The 15,501-nt window shown below is 36.5% G+C and overlaps 1 protein-coding gene across 2 annotated transcripts in view; it reads right to left on the bottom strand.

Moving 5' to 3' along the window:
* POLA1 (DNA polymerase alpha 1, catalytic subunit) overlaps positions 1-15,501 on the bottom strand; it is a 194,358-nt gene that overhangs the window by 27,396 nt on the left and 151,461 nt on the right. For both annotated transcript variants that reach the window (XM_021408421.1, XM_021408428.1), the window contains exon 36: positions 14,728-14,824. In XM_021408421.1, the coding sequence (XP_021264096.1) occupies positions 14,728-14,824 (97 nt within the window). The remainder of the gene's footprint in view (positions 1-14,727; positions 14,825-15,501) is intronic.

Here is a 15,501-nt window from a genome sequence, read left to right on the forward strand (position 1 = left end):
CTTAAATTTAAAGATTTCTGCATATACTCAACAGTATCTTTTTTTTTTTTTCTTGAGTGTTGCCTGTAGTTCACATTCTGCTGCAGAATTCTGTTTTTAAAACCAAAGTATAGACACTAATCTGAATTATGCTAAGAACATGGTTTATCATAATAATGGCCTTCAAAATGTACTATTCAACAGAAATATTGGCCTGCTCGAGATATTGCAAAAACGTCAGCTTGCAATTGCTGAAGTACATCTTCCCAAGGATGTACTCCATCTGTAAAACTGCTGATATCTGCAGAGAAGAGAGATTTCCTCCCAAATCATATTTTATGTTTAGAAGACGATAAAATCTTCTGTATGACAAACTTTTCCAGAGACTTTTTGCCTTCTCCCCTTTCCATATCCAGAATGAGATAATAATAAACGACCTGTTCTCAAGCTACTCTAACTCTAGAATTCTTTGGAAGATGACCAGTGCCCATGTAAGACTTCTGCTTGCGATAATGTGACAGTTTTTAGTAAGGTATAGCTACAGATCTTATTTAACATTTCCCCAATTAAGAAAAACTTATCACTTGTTAACAAGGGCAACAGCAATGAAGTCTAAAATTTTGGCGCTTCTACTAGAAATGCAAATCCTAAATTTATCCTCATTGGGTTCAAGTAACACACAAAATTGAAGGCTACATCTTGCAATGGATTATTTCACTTTCAAGCCGTTATGTAAGTTACCTTATTTTATTGTTGCCTCTCCAAAACTTTCAACTCCACAGTTTCTCAGGACTCTTTCCCACATTTTCTATATTGTGAATTTTAGGATTGCTTTTTGTCAAATTTGCTTGTTAAGAGATCACTTGATAAATCTGGCTTTTTTTTTAATGTCTTTATTCTCCTTTTGCACTAATGCTCTTTCCTCATGTGTAATTCACTACAGGCATTTCTCCTTTCCCATATAAAATGGAACTTGTTAAAAACAAACACACACAAAACCCACAACAAACAAACAAACCAGAATCTCTAAGCCTACTGAAAAGTTACTTTAATAGCAATATTTTGCTGGGCCCTTGATTATAGTATCAGCATACTGCCATGGACTGTGATGTGACAGTTGGAAGTTTTTCATTTGTCTACTAAGAAGCAAAGACCAAACAAATAAAACCCACGATCCTACTCCCTTGAAAGAGAAATGCTTATTCTAGAATTGCTGTTACACAAAAAATCTCAATACCTCAAATCCCGTTGGAGTAGAGCATAATTTTTGAAGTGTGATGCTGAATTACTGAACTATTGTTTCCACAGTTAGGGCAGAGGCACACTACCAAATAAATGAAAGGTATCCTAAGGTGTGAACATCCAATGTAAGGCTTTACCATGCAAATGGTCTGTTGACATTACCTTACCCATCTTAAAAGGGTTAAAAAGAAGTCCTGATTACTAAGTTCCCTCAAAAAACGCAGTTATTAGAAATGAAAGGAGAAAAAGGACTCAGAAGTACTCCAAGAGGTAAACCAAGGTCATCAAAACTGCTGTCCTACACTACTCTATGAGGTACTCCACTAGGGTTTAAGAGAAACACTAGTACACTAGTACAGTGACAGCCAGAACTTGAAACGCTTCCTCCTTTTTATTTGGGCAGATCAATGCTTTTTGAAATGTAACTCAACACTGGAAGAGGTAAGCAAATCCCAGATGTGTGTGAGTGAGGTGGAGACCCTTTTGCCATGGCAGCAGATACACCAGGAAGCTGAGAAAAGGTAAGCACAGTAGCCTGCCATGTTATACTGGTGCCTGAAACACAGGCAAATTGGGTATTAGAGGGAAAGTTTAAACCAAAGCATACTTGGTTATCTAAGCTCTATGGGTCAGTGCAGCAGCTGCGGTCACTAGTAGGGCAGAGAGTACCTGTGCATATAAAAATAATATATAAATTTTGTCTAACACTGTGATAAAGCAAAAAGGATCCTATTTGGTACTTACTAGAAAACACGAGCACATTCACATGTTGAAAGTCTAAATACTGACATAAAATGCATGTTTTGTCTAAATACGAACTTCTGTCTGAATACTTCCTTTGATGTTTAAGATTTGTTACAGCAATTCAATAAAACAAAAATGAACTCGAGGATTCAGATCTTATTGAAAAGCTGAAAAAGGCAGAGGCGCTTTACTGCAGTTTCTGAATAATATCATAGTTTCCCTCTTCTGGAAACACCAAGAAAATATTTTTTTGCAATATTTGAGGTTTGGCTTAAACTGGGAAACAGCAGATAAACTTCAGAGTACAGAAGCACAGAAAACAGAAATACTGTTTTTAAACTTGCATCCAGATTTTCAGAAACTAAACTTTCACAAAACAACCTATTTTTTTTCTCTCTCTAAATGCACCTACAAGAAGAGCTGCACCGCTTGCGCTTCATCAAATGCATGTATCTTATGTTCCAACATCTGTTGCTTTTCCAAATTATGGGCATACTTTTTCTTCTTTCTTTCCAACCAAGATATTACACTTTTGACTTCTTAAACTAAGTCGTATTTCAAATAGTTGAACTATATGTCAGATTATCATGAAATTGCATGCACGACAAACAATTCCAAATCCACTGACGCCTCTAAAATACAGAATCTAAAGTATGAAATAACAAAACTTTTCCACATCAAGATCCTGATGATAGTAGTTAACCACTATTGATCAAAACCACAGTAGCTCCACGCTCTCTGTAAGTATATTATCTATATTTGTTTCGGTCACTCACCACTAGCTATTTTTTATCAAGGATGTTTAAAATGACAGGATCAGTTCTAGCACAAAAAAAATAGATAGATGAATTGCAGATGAATACACATGTATATGATTTATGAAGAGCAGAAAAATAACACAATTCTAAGTTTCTCTTAAGTATTCCTTTCCCATCCCCAAAAATATGTAACTCAATTCCAAAATGTTCATCTGATAAAAATGCTGCTGTTTATGTGCTGCTAGCTGTTTATGCAACATATACTGTTACACAAGAAATATGAAACAATACCACAACTAATGTAAATGTTTTAATTCCAACTCCACGGAATTCTATTTATGTCAAATATTATTTGTTTTTATCATCTAAATAAACTAGCTTAAGCTGTCACTCACTCCTTTTTATTCATTTTTTTGTTTTGTCTTACTGTATGCATCTCTCACAAAGTGAAAAATGTCTATTTAAAGATAAGTGGAAATATTACAGCACGCAACATTTTCATGTCAAAATAATTACATTATTATATTCTGAGTTAAATAATATAACATAGGAAAACATTTTGATATGCCTTTGACAGTTGTAATCCTGGCAGGAACAAATCAACTTCTTCCAAACTAATTTCTGCTTGATAAAAACAAAGAGCTTCCAATCCCAAATCAGCCATCTCCATCCAAGTCCCCTCACAGAAGTGGGGTACAACAGAAGGAAATCCTGCTGTGTTTTTTATCCAAGGCTGAGCGAAATTCTGACCTGTCACAAAAGACTAATTAGCTCTCCAAAGGTAGTGAAATTATATTAGCCTGAAATACGACATGCTAATCTATGAGATGGTCCTGGAAATAACTAAAAAGAAAAGGAAAAAAAAAGAAAGAAAAAAGGAAAAAAAGAAAGTGCTCTCTCTTTCCGTCTCATTGAACCACTCATTATCATGGAACGATTGTTTCTCTTTTAAAAGAGGGGACTTGAAAACTGTGGAAGTGGAAGCACTGCTTTTGAGACAAAGAGCTAACAGCTGAGGTCTCACATGCTTTTGTGAAATAAGTACTCCAAATAGTTCTCGTGCACTCTATTTTCATGGCGGTAATACTCAGGGTTTCAAGTACGCCTTTTTTCCCCCAGAAACATCAACTGGTATTGGTTGACACCACCACATTTTTCTGACAGATGACAAAAATGAATTGATGTACTTCTTCATTTAATAAACCAAATTTAAGCTGCATTGAGATACTCCTCTGTATAATGCTCCATTTTTGTACTATACATCATGTACCATTTTTGTGTGTCCTACAAAATAAAATTAATGTTTTCCATACCATTGTTCTCTTTGTAGCCTTGTAGTCCTTATTAAAGACTTCATCCACACCCATTTCTTAGAGAAAAGAGTATAACTACATTTTCATCATGTCTTTGACATAAATGTTTTGTTTTTTAAGGGTACAGAAAGATATCTCAACAGAAATGTCTCCTGTGCAGTTACTACGCTTCAGTAAGTATAATAATTAAAATAATTTTATTTGTGGTATTAATTTAAATCTTGGAGATCAATTAAGGATCCGTTTTTTACAACCTGTGTTCAAAAATAATGCATCTGTGTCTTTCTTCTAAAGGCCAATGCAATTCAAGCTGGTTTGGAGACAAACTCTCCCTAGGACATGTACGCTTCACAGATACAAGCTAAGGTTCCTGCATTTAACAAGACAATGCCAGGTTCACATCACCTGCGGACCCAAATTTGGGAGTTTAAAATAGGTTCTGCAAAGTAAAACAGTTGCCTTAGGAAGCATAGAAACACTACAGAAAGATACAACTGTATACCAGGTATCAAGTCTTAAGCTCCACAGAAATTAGAGCTTACAATTCCAGTAACTGATTTTCTTCATGCTTTTAAGTGACTACTTCCCTGCTAACATGTAGGCTACAATTTTCTCCCTTTTTATCAGTATCACAAATTCTGATCATTTACATTTTGTACCACCTCTCTCACATGCATTTTGCTTCCTGTTAGTCAAAGTATTTCTTTGTATTTTAATATTGTAACATAATAAATGAACATTTTCTATCATGATGAACGTATGAGAAAGTTTTGTACAAAACAGAGTTTCAATCTGCCCAATAAACTGGTAGGACAAAACAGGCATAAAATGACCTAAATATTACAGTTTTTTTCTCTTAGCATGCAGTGAACCACTTTGGTTACACACTGCACCTTTAAACAAATCTATAATTTAAGTATGCGCAATATAATGTGATAAATGAGCACATAAACATATACATACATCTAAATAGAAAAATAAATTTTTAAAAAAGCAGTTTTACTCAATAAAAGAAATTATTGGTCCATGTCTTCAGGGAAATCAAGGTTTCTCTCTACCTACACATGGCCATAACCAGTACTTTTCCAATCACGTTTATAGCTGACACCAGATCACCTGACCCAGCTATTCTCAACCATACTACAAAGAATAAAGTTATGAAGGTGTTAACTGAAAGCATGCAACCTTCTCTAACTCCAGCTAGAGAATCTTTTCAACTTACAGGCAAAATGTATCAATGACAAAATCAAAGAGGCTCCGAATCTGTGGGCAATACAGGCAATGCCTCAAAACTAATTTTACGGAAAATACTAATTAAAGACAGGAAAGTCCTTTCACAACCCTCTCCTGCTACACTGGTCAAGAAGAAAGGGAAAAGGAGAGCTGGAATGATGTGTACCACTGTACACCATCTTCAGTAGGTCACTGGTCTTTTAAATAATCTCTAGTGAACAAATAAGATTTCAGAAAGTTTTTAGTAGATAATTACACTTCCTGATTTTGTAATTAGTGGAACTACATGTAATTACATAATAATTATGACGGTAATTACGTAATTAAGATGTATAATTATGTAGTAAAAAACATTATGGAAATAAAAGCCATCAACTGTATAAGCACAATACATTTTTAAAAATAAATTCTGTATCATCTGTTTAAAGCTACCATTTTCCTCAAAATATCAAAGTGATTATAAGCCATCACTGGCAAGTTCTGAAATACATTTCTTATGCAACTTAAAAATCATACAGATAATTGTATCTTTTTTTAAATCTCTTTAAGACCTTACATTTATATTACCCTTCTGATGTCTAGGCACATGCATACTGAATGGATTATACAGAGTTAAATTGTTTGTATTTATATTTCCATACATATTTTTTTTTTAATTAGCATCAATGTCAGAATTCTGGTATCTAAAGGACGGGATTTTTTTTTTTATTACACTGCCAGATCCATCAAATTTAAGGGTCTCATAAAAGGAAAAAGATGCTCATCTTGCACTTTCCACTAGAGAAAAGCGCTTACTGCTGTGAGAAGCAGTAGTCACTAAAAGAAGCTTTGTCACTTCTGACTTGCATTGAACAACAAATAAACCCCAAACTTTATTTACACAAATGAAACCAGAAAGACAAAGGTCTCTATAAGAACAAAGTTGCAGATAAAAAAAAAAAACAATAAAGAAAAAATGGCTTTAAAGAATATCTTCTATTTCAAAACACTCACAAGAGAACTGATAAAGCAACCAGACTATACTAGACAAAATAGCCTAGGCTATAAGTACATAGATATATGCCAACTTGTTAAGTAAGGAAAAAAACCTGAAAGGCAAATGAGAAGATATTTTTCCCACACAAGAAAAAAAAAAACTATCAGTAGCACCAGGGTATTTATGTGAAGAAGTCAAATAACCATTCCAGCTCATGAGGAGTCAGTTAGTCAAGCCAGTTGCTTCATTCCACCTGGAACATTAAGCACAATGTGCAAAAAAAATAAAGTCTTCATTAATCAAAACTACCTTATTGGAGGTATGAGCCACAGCAAATGTACTCTTGTCATGCCTCAGAGTTCCCACACCGCGGACATATCACAGCTGTTGTAACTCATTATTTCTATTTATTTCATTCACAAGCAGTGAAAATAATTCACAAGAATTCCTAACTCCCAGAGAGGTGTCACAGCCTATTAAGCTTAGCATTCAGAGAAAGTGTTACAGAAACGCACAGTGAGTGTAACGGGGTTTACTTAGATTTCACAGGTTTAACAAAAAGACCCCACGAGCAGAAACAGAACAGAAGAAAGCAGTTATGCATAAGACATTAATATGTCAGATTGGTCAGGAAAAAAAGCGTGATCACTATGGAAGGATAACTTAGGATTTACAGGTCACCTAACTGCCCATACACTGTATCAAAAGGGTCAAAATCCTTCAGTGAATATTTTTTGTTTGGAGAAAAGTTAGTGAGACTCAAAAACATGCAAGAAAGTGACTTTTTTTTTCAAGTCTCAAAATCTTTCTCTTCAGAGCAACATGAAGGAAAAATGAACAAGTTCTTATGAAGATCTACCAAAAGGTTAAATCCTTGAAAATTAGTATTTTATTACCTCTTTAAAACAGTATGATTGGCAGACAAAGTACTTTAAAGCAAATGCGCACAGCAGTATTTTTTCAGATGTAAAGATCACTATAGAGAACTGAACTCTCAGTGATAGCGTCTAGAGATGAGATGCAACAGAATGCTTTGTTTATTGAGCTGTACTCCCTCAAAAAAGTTACGCCAAGTTTCAGCAATTGCACACATGTATATGCATACAGGTTATTTACATGATTTCCCCTTATTTTCCCCTGGAAAGCACACATAATCAGCTACATTCCCTTTCTTAGTTATTGCAACTTTTTTGTCGTCTTTTTGCCTACGAATAAATGTCAAGTAGTTCTGATGCCAGAAGTCCCCGTTTCATTGCCTCAGTTTCCCATACATACAGTCCTTCCAGTTCTCTCACACATGATGTCTGTCCTCCCTTCATCTGATTGAACTTGCACACTACTGCAGAACAGGAACATCTTGCTCAGGCCCACTCACTCAATCTCCCTCAACCTCACCATCATCACCACCTGATATGCACTAAACCACAAACTGCTCTGACAACAGCTGAATTGCAATCTGTCTTCTTTGAAAGATTTACAATTATTCTTCAATTAAAAATTCAGTTTTGACCTCCTCTTTAGTACATCAAGTCGAGAATATAATAAGAAAGAACATCCAGTGTTGAAATTATAGGATTCACACAAATATTCACAGCTGGGTTTTTTGTGTTTTTTTAACATTTATTTTGCTGTTTGTGTTCTGTGTCTAGGACATACAGCATAGAAGAGAGTCATTTTTTCCCAACAGAATTTTGCAGCTTATTCCTCCATAAAGTGAATTAGACGCTTCTGGTGTTTGTATGCAAGGATGAAGCAAGGAACATACAGCCACATAGCTGTGATAGAAGTGTAAAAACATCCTCTGAATATGCTTTTGGATTTACAAAATCATAGTCCATAAGTATACGATCAAAACAATTATATTCTGCTTTCACAAACTGACATATACTTTGAAGACGTAGGTCTTCCTAACAAACAGGAACACCTAACCATTCTTTCCAAAGCCACCTCCCATCCTCACTTTCCCATCCTTTCTTCCACCTATCTAATAACCTGATATGTCCAAACTTTTTGGAATCCAATAATCAGAGGCTCAGTAGTTGAAAATATTCTGTGAAAGAATACACTGCAGCATCTCTGCAATTTCTGTCCCTGAAACACCTAAATGCATTACAAACAACACTTGTGACCTTATGTCTCTTAGAAGTGGGATGGTGGAGAAGTGGTGGCTTTCAGTTCCATTTTCTAGTGTGAAACAGAAAAATCCTATGATCAGGATCTGGTTTCCCTTCAAAAAAAAAAAAGTACCATGAACAATCTCAATTACATTAATACACAATTTTTGGCTGATGTTGCAGTCATTGTGAATAACAAAACTGCAGCATCCCTATGCAAAGTCTTCCACGAAGATATAATTTATGCTAGGAGGGGGAACAAACTAGAGACATCTGCATGAGGCACAGTAGTTTCACTGACTTTCTGTGAGCTCCATTTCTCTTCATTTTTAAAGGTTTTCATTTTACTGTAGAAGAAAAATGAAAACAGTAATATCTTTGAATATTTAACAATACCAATATTTGAATGGGATAATGATATAAAGCTTACTACACTTTATTTTGATTTCCTGATGACACAGCCATTAAAATACATTGGTTTCCATTTCTGAATTTAAAGCATACAAAGAGAGCATATTCCTGGATTTAAACATCATGAGCTTAAATCACTGCTGGTTTACCTATCCTTTTTCCATCCAAATGAACAGAGGATGTTAGTTACTTTGCTACTCCTACTGCTTCTTGCTGTTCTGACTGTTTGCCTACACAGCAATGTCTGATAAAGCCACAACCCAGCTTAGAAAACCTCTGACTGTAAAGAAGAGCTGAAAACATTTTGAGTACTTTACTAGTCACAATGGAGCAATTTATCCTTTCCTGGTTAAAAAATTAATTCAGAGCAAACAGACCTGACACTATTACTGGCAGCTGTAAATTAGTGGGTTTGGCACAGTGATATTGAAAATTAAATTGGTTTTGACCTGACACTGACTGTGCAACAGTCCCTAATTTAGAAAGACAGCAAAGGAATTTCAGAGTTACACTTGTGTAGTATGAAAGCTTAGAACCTCATCCACCTTTCACAATTTTAACATATTAAACTGTATCATCATCATGAAAGACCTTAAACTTTCAGATGAATGGAAACAATTGCTTGGAGAATAAATGCAACAATTAATAACAGTACTAATAACTAACAATTATATAATCTAGATATTCCTGGATGGTATAACTGACAGCTAACTTCACCAGTCTCTGTAGTAATAAAAGTTATGTAAACCAAACAGATTATTTTTAATTGTTACAGGGAAAAGATAGACCAAAATAAGGCCTAGCCAGCATGGGTTTGTGAAGGGCAGGTCCTGCTTGACCAACCTGATCTCCTTCTATGATCGAGTGACCAGTCTGGTGGATGAGGGAAAGGCTGTTGATGTGGTCTACCTAGACTTCAGCAAAGCCTTTGACACTGTCTCCCACAGGATTCTCCTGGAGAAACTGGCAGCCCGTGGCTTGGACAGGTACACCCTTTGCTGGGTAAGGAGCTGGCTGGAGGGCTGGGCCCAGAGAGTGGTGGTGAATGGAGTTAAATCCAGCTGGCGACCAGTCACGAGTGGTGTTCCCCAGGGGTCGGTGCTGGGGCCTGTCCTCTTCAATATCTTTATTGATGACCTGGATGAGGGCATTGAGAGCACCCTCATTAAGTTTGCAGACGACACCAAGCTGGCAGGAAGTGTCGATCTGCCTGGGGGTAGAGAGGCCCTACAGAGAGATCTGGACAGGCTGGATCTCTGGGCTGAAGCCAGCAGGATGAGGTTCAACAAGACCAAGTGCCGGGTCCTGCACTTTGGCCGCAACAACCCCAGGCAATGCTACAGGCTTGGGGCAGAGTGGCTCAAAAGTTGTATGGAGGAAACGGACCTAGGGGTATTAGTCGACGCTCGGCTGAGCATGAGCCAGCAGTGTGCCCAGGTGGCCAAGAAGGCCAATGGCATCCTGGCTTGTATCAGGAACAGTGTTGCCAGTAGGAGTAGGGAAGTCATTGTCCCTCTGTACTCAGCCCTGGTGAGGCCCCACCTCGGGTACTGTGTCCAGTTTTGGGCCCCTCACTGCAAGAAAGACATTGAGGCCCTGGAGCGTCTTCAGAGGAGGGCGACAAAGCTGGTGAGGGGTCTGGAGCACAGGCCTTATGAGGAGCGGCTGAGGGAGCTGGGATTGTTCAGTCTGGAGAAGAGGAGGCTCAGGGGAGACCTCATCGCTCTCTATAACTACCTGAAGGGAGAATGAAGCGAGCTGGGGGTCAACCTCTTCTCTCTTGTAACTAGTGACAGGACGAGGGGGAATGGCTTCAAGTTGCGCCAGGGGAGATTTAGGCTGGACATTGGGAAATACTACTTTTCTGAAAGAGTGGTCAGGCGCTGGAACGGGCTGCCCAGGGAGGTGGTTGAGTCACCGTCCCTGGAGGTGTTCAAGAAATGTTCAGATATAGCGTTGGGAGACATAGTTTAGTGGGGTTGTTGGTGGTAGGTGGATGGTTGGACTAGGTGATCTTGTAGGTCTTTTCCAACCTAGCTCATTCTATGATTCTATGATTCTGTGAAAATCTAGATGTAAACACGAAGATGACAAAAAGTAGACTAATAGACCAGAAGGGCTGGAAAGAATTGAATCATGTCAGCCACTGTAATTTCCTTAGGACCCAGAATAGATATCTACTGGAGGTTACATACTAACTTGAGTTTGGCTTTTGAAATTATCTTCCATGATATTAAAGGCAAACCCAGGAAATGTGAGTGACATGATGGCCAATCTGTACTGTGCAAATGAGCTGAAATGATAAAAAGAGCATTAGTGGGCACCTGAATAAATACAATATACTGGGGAAGAATCAACATAGGTTGATAGGCCCATCTCACAAACCTATTAAGAATATCATAAAGCATTCAACAGGCATGGGGTCAAGATGATGCTACTAATATTGTCCATTGATTGATAGTATCTCACTACCTAAACCTTTTAAAAAGAAAAAACAGGCATGGCTTAAGAAGCAATAGATAAATGACCAGCTAAAGATAGGAAATAGAGTTTGAGTCTAAGTGGTTAATTCTCATGATGGAAAACTGATACCACTGGAGTCCCACAGCCATGGATTATATGCATAAGTGACCTGGGAAAGTGATGTTGGTAGTCAGCATACCGATTTGCTTGTAACACTATGCTACGCTAGAGTCCATGCTAATGAACGCTCAACAGATCTTATGAGACTTAACAATCAGACAATGAAATGGGAAATTAATTTAGCTTAGATAAACATAAAGCAATACAAATGTTTTTTTCTAAACCTTAGTTACTCAGAAATGAGCTCTAACATGACCACAAGCAGATTCCAATAGCTAGCTCCATGAAAATCATCATGTAAATGTTCAAGTGTACAAAAGGTTGGACTAGATGATTTTCAGAGGTCCCTTCTGACCCCTATGATCCTGTAATTACATGAATAAACTCAGGTTTGTTGTTGAAAGTGACACAGAAGATAGCATACAAGTTTTAAATACGCAAAACTCTCAAAGAAAAATAACACCTGTTATCCATCATACACAAGGATAAGCTTAGGGAAACATTCACCTTAAATATACAGAAAAGGTCTTTACATGAGATAAAGAAGAAGCTGGCTGAAAAATCTGTCAAGTTGTAGTATCTGCAATACCAAAGCGTTGGTTTGAGTTTCTTTGTTGTTGTTTTTTTTGTGCATTTTAAAATTTATCCTATCTTCACAATGCAGGCTAGACAGACGGCAGTATTGATTCTCTTGCAGGGAAAGGGAGCAGGCTGGATGACTTTTGAACTCCCACTGACTTCACAATTATTCTTTTAGATTCCATTTCAATAAATAACACAGACCTACAACATAAATAGCAGAATAAACAGAAACCTGTTCTGTAATTACAGTTCCCTATTTTGAAGAAGCAAATACAGAAAATGCGGGTGAAATAGCAGTGAAATCTCAAAGTTCTGAATGGAGAGAAAGCACGAATTCCTTCAAATTTCCTTTCAACATTTATATCTTGAGACTCCAGCAACTGAAAACTTTATAGAAGAACACTCCAACATGAATAACAACCTTGAACTGCTCGCAAGAATAAGCAAAAGCTACAAGAACAAAGAACTAGTCTTTAGAAACTCAGAAGTCCACAAGATTTAGTTTTTAAAATAATCTCCCCAAAAATAAATTTTAAAAAAGCAAAAAACATCTCCAAACCAAAATCAAAACAACAGTAAATAAGTGATTTAGTCATACGTAGTAGAGAGGAAACTAAAAATCATAGTATCCATCACCTTTGATAGGATAAGTGATGCTGATCACAGAACGGCATTGTGAAATATGGCACAGAATTTTTTTATTTTTTTTATTTTTATTTTTTTTGCTTTCAAGAGGCAATAAATATAAGCTTTATGTTAATAAAGGGAGTTCACTAAATAAACTTATTTCAATACCACAAAGTAAATCAGTTACATGTTACTAGAAAACAGAACACCGGTACCTATAAAATAAGGTGACCCAAACAGCTATAGGTAATTATTCTCAAAATCTGCATATATTTTTAGAGCAATAGAAAGATGTTTTCCTCTGAAAAGATATCTGAAAAATAGGACATAATTGTATATAGTGGATGTTCATCTAGTTTGTCTGTTTGAAGAGAACTAATTTTCAAAGGCAGACACAGCAGATCTAATTAATCTGGCCTTAACACCTTCTGCAGCACCAAGCCTGAAATCACTGGCTGACTGAATAAGATTAGACAAAAAATTTAAACTAGGTAAGAAAAATACAAAAATACACTATGAGCCATATGTGACTCAGGAAAGCATCAGTAGATGTACTTCCATCAAATGTACAGATGCAGTGTACAAGACACTAGACAGAAACCATCCAGAATACCAGCTACATTCTAGTTCCTCACACTCAAAGATGAATCCAGCCTAGAAAAGATTAAAAGACTAGGAAGAAGGACCATGCAACAGAGGGCTGTTCTTATTAATAGAACCTAGAAGTGTATTAATTTAAAACAAAGCAGAGATGCTACCAGTGTTTCTAAAAGCATAGCAGAGAACATCAGGGAGGGAAAATAAATGTTCAGTAAATGGACAAACACTAGCTGAACAAGTTAGATTGGGAAAATTACAGTGAATTTTCAGGAATCATAGGATGAGTGCTAGAAACACATTTTGAACAACAGTGAAAGGTGAAGAACCACCTACGGGTTTCAAAATGAAACCTCTGTAAGACGTGATGGTCTGCTGTAGCAGGGGATGGATATGATCACCCTTGAAGATGCATCTACTCTTATATCCTGATATTAGGTAGATACACACTAAGTTATTGAGTTTCAGCTAGTAGTAGCTATCGTTACGTAACATTCCTTCAGTACATCTACGAAGTTGTATTAGAGTGAGCTTATCTCACAGAGTGGTCTTCTTTAGACGTTCAAAGCCATTCTGAAGTGCAAGCATCAGACTGAGTTCATTGTCTTAAGTGGGATTAAGAAAGAAAATGGGAATCTCTAAAAGAAGAAACAGGCCAGAATCAGACAACTTGCTTATCTGAGCATTTTTTTAGCTAAGAGGTTAAAGCTGTTTTGCTTTTCATACAAAGCTAATCAAAATAACATTTAGAAAGAATGACTTTAGTCTCCTTCTATCACCCAGAAACTTAGCTGGTGATGCAGGGAAGGGGAAAGACTTCTACAGCAGAACAGCAATCAGAAAAGCTAACTACAGAGGTAATACTTTTTCTTAATCACGACCACCAAAAGCATAGTGGAAGTGCTGTCTGTTAATAGCACACTTTTAGGTGGGCTCAAAACTCAGCTTTGTTCGGAATTCCACATCAGCCACGCATTAGCCCACCATCAGAGATACTCTTCTGTCAGCTTGAGAATCACTTAGCCACACAAAACGCATAGCTCCATTATAGTTCACAAATATTACGGTTACTGGAAGATGACCAGAGGAAAAAAAGTCTTCAAAACATCACTTTAAATTTTTTATTTGACAGAGTTTTGTAGAAAATTAACATTGCTGCTTTCTTGTGCCATCATTTTCGCCCCTGATAAAAATGGTCTCTTAAATAATACCTGAATATGTTTCAATTGGCTTATTTTAGAAACTGTACAGTTTTAATTAATCTATTTACTGAAGTTGACATATCCTTCAAACTACATGAAAAGAGATTTCTCTAACGGCATAACTCTCAGGCAAAGCACTTTTTCCAAAGTGCAACTGCTTCAAAAGAACAGAGACATAATCTTCAATGTTATTCCAATACAACACACTCCTCTTACAAATGATTTCCACAATCCTACTTTCTTCTATTTTCTCTTCTACATTACAGCCTCGCAGTTCAGATGTGAAGAGTACAAATGGATAGCTTTAGTTTCTAGAATGTGAGCTGCTTCTGAGCTGTATTTAATTAATTAATAATTTAAACTTACCTTTATCCTCTTCAGTGATCACTTTATCCACTGCATAGTCCACATCAAAAATGTACCGGTAAAAGCACAGCTGCGTGTACAGGGCCTTATCAGAATACTGCAAAATAAAATGGTAGTAATTACAAACCCCAGTGATAAGTGTGTCGCCTGTACCTATTTCTCTGTCTTTTAGCAAAAGATGATTCTTTCTGTACTTTTCTAAAATATATATACTGCTCATGTAGTATTATTAACACTATAATACTATATTACTATAATACTATTATTACTATTACAAAAAATCTTTTTACTACATCTCTGTACACTTTTTCCTCACAATTTACATCATTTACATAAATCATACTAAACTTATCCATTCACACAAATCACATTTACCTATTCTTATAGACACACATACCAGTATGATGCTTTGGGACCAAACTAAAAGTTATAAGAAAAGTGGCACAAAGGAATAACACTAGTGCTTTAGTACATTGTACAATGCAATGATCTCAAAAAAGGAAAAGAATTAATGTATATATTTGATGAATACAGGTGTTTGGCTGTATTCCCTCACTCTCCACTCACACACACAGCTGTCGTTACATAAATTGTGAAAAATTCAAATAAGAACAGGTGCATATATACCTTTGCAGCTATGTCATCACCTTGCTCTACACATCTGTGGAGGGCTACTGCATGTTAATAATCACACCTTTATAGTTCAAAAATCTGCAGGTGTGTACATGTGGAATATCATATTCAATTAAATGCTCTGAATGTCAGTGATGTCAA

The sequence above is a fragment of the Numida meleagris genome, chromosome 1 (assembly GCF_002078875.1).
Source record: "Numida meleagris isolate 19003 breed g44 Domestic line chromosome 1, NumMel1.0, whole genome shotgun sequence".
Classification (NCBI taxonomy): domain Eukaryota; kingdom Metazoa; phylum Chordata; class Aves; order Galliformes; family Numididae; genus Numida; species Numida meleagris.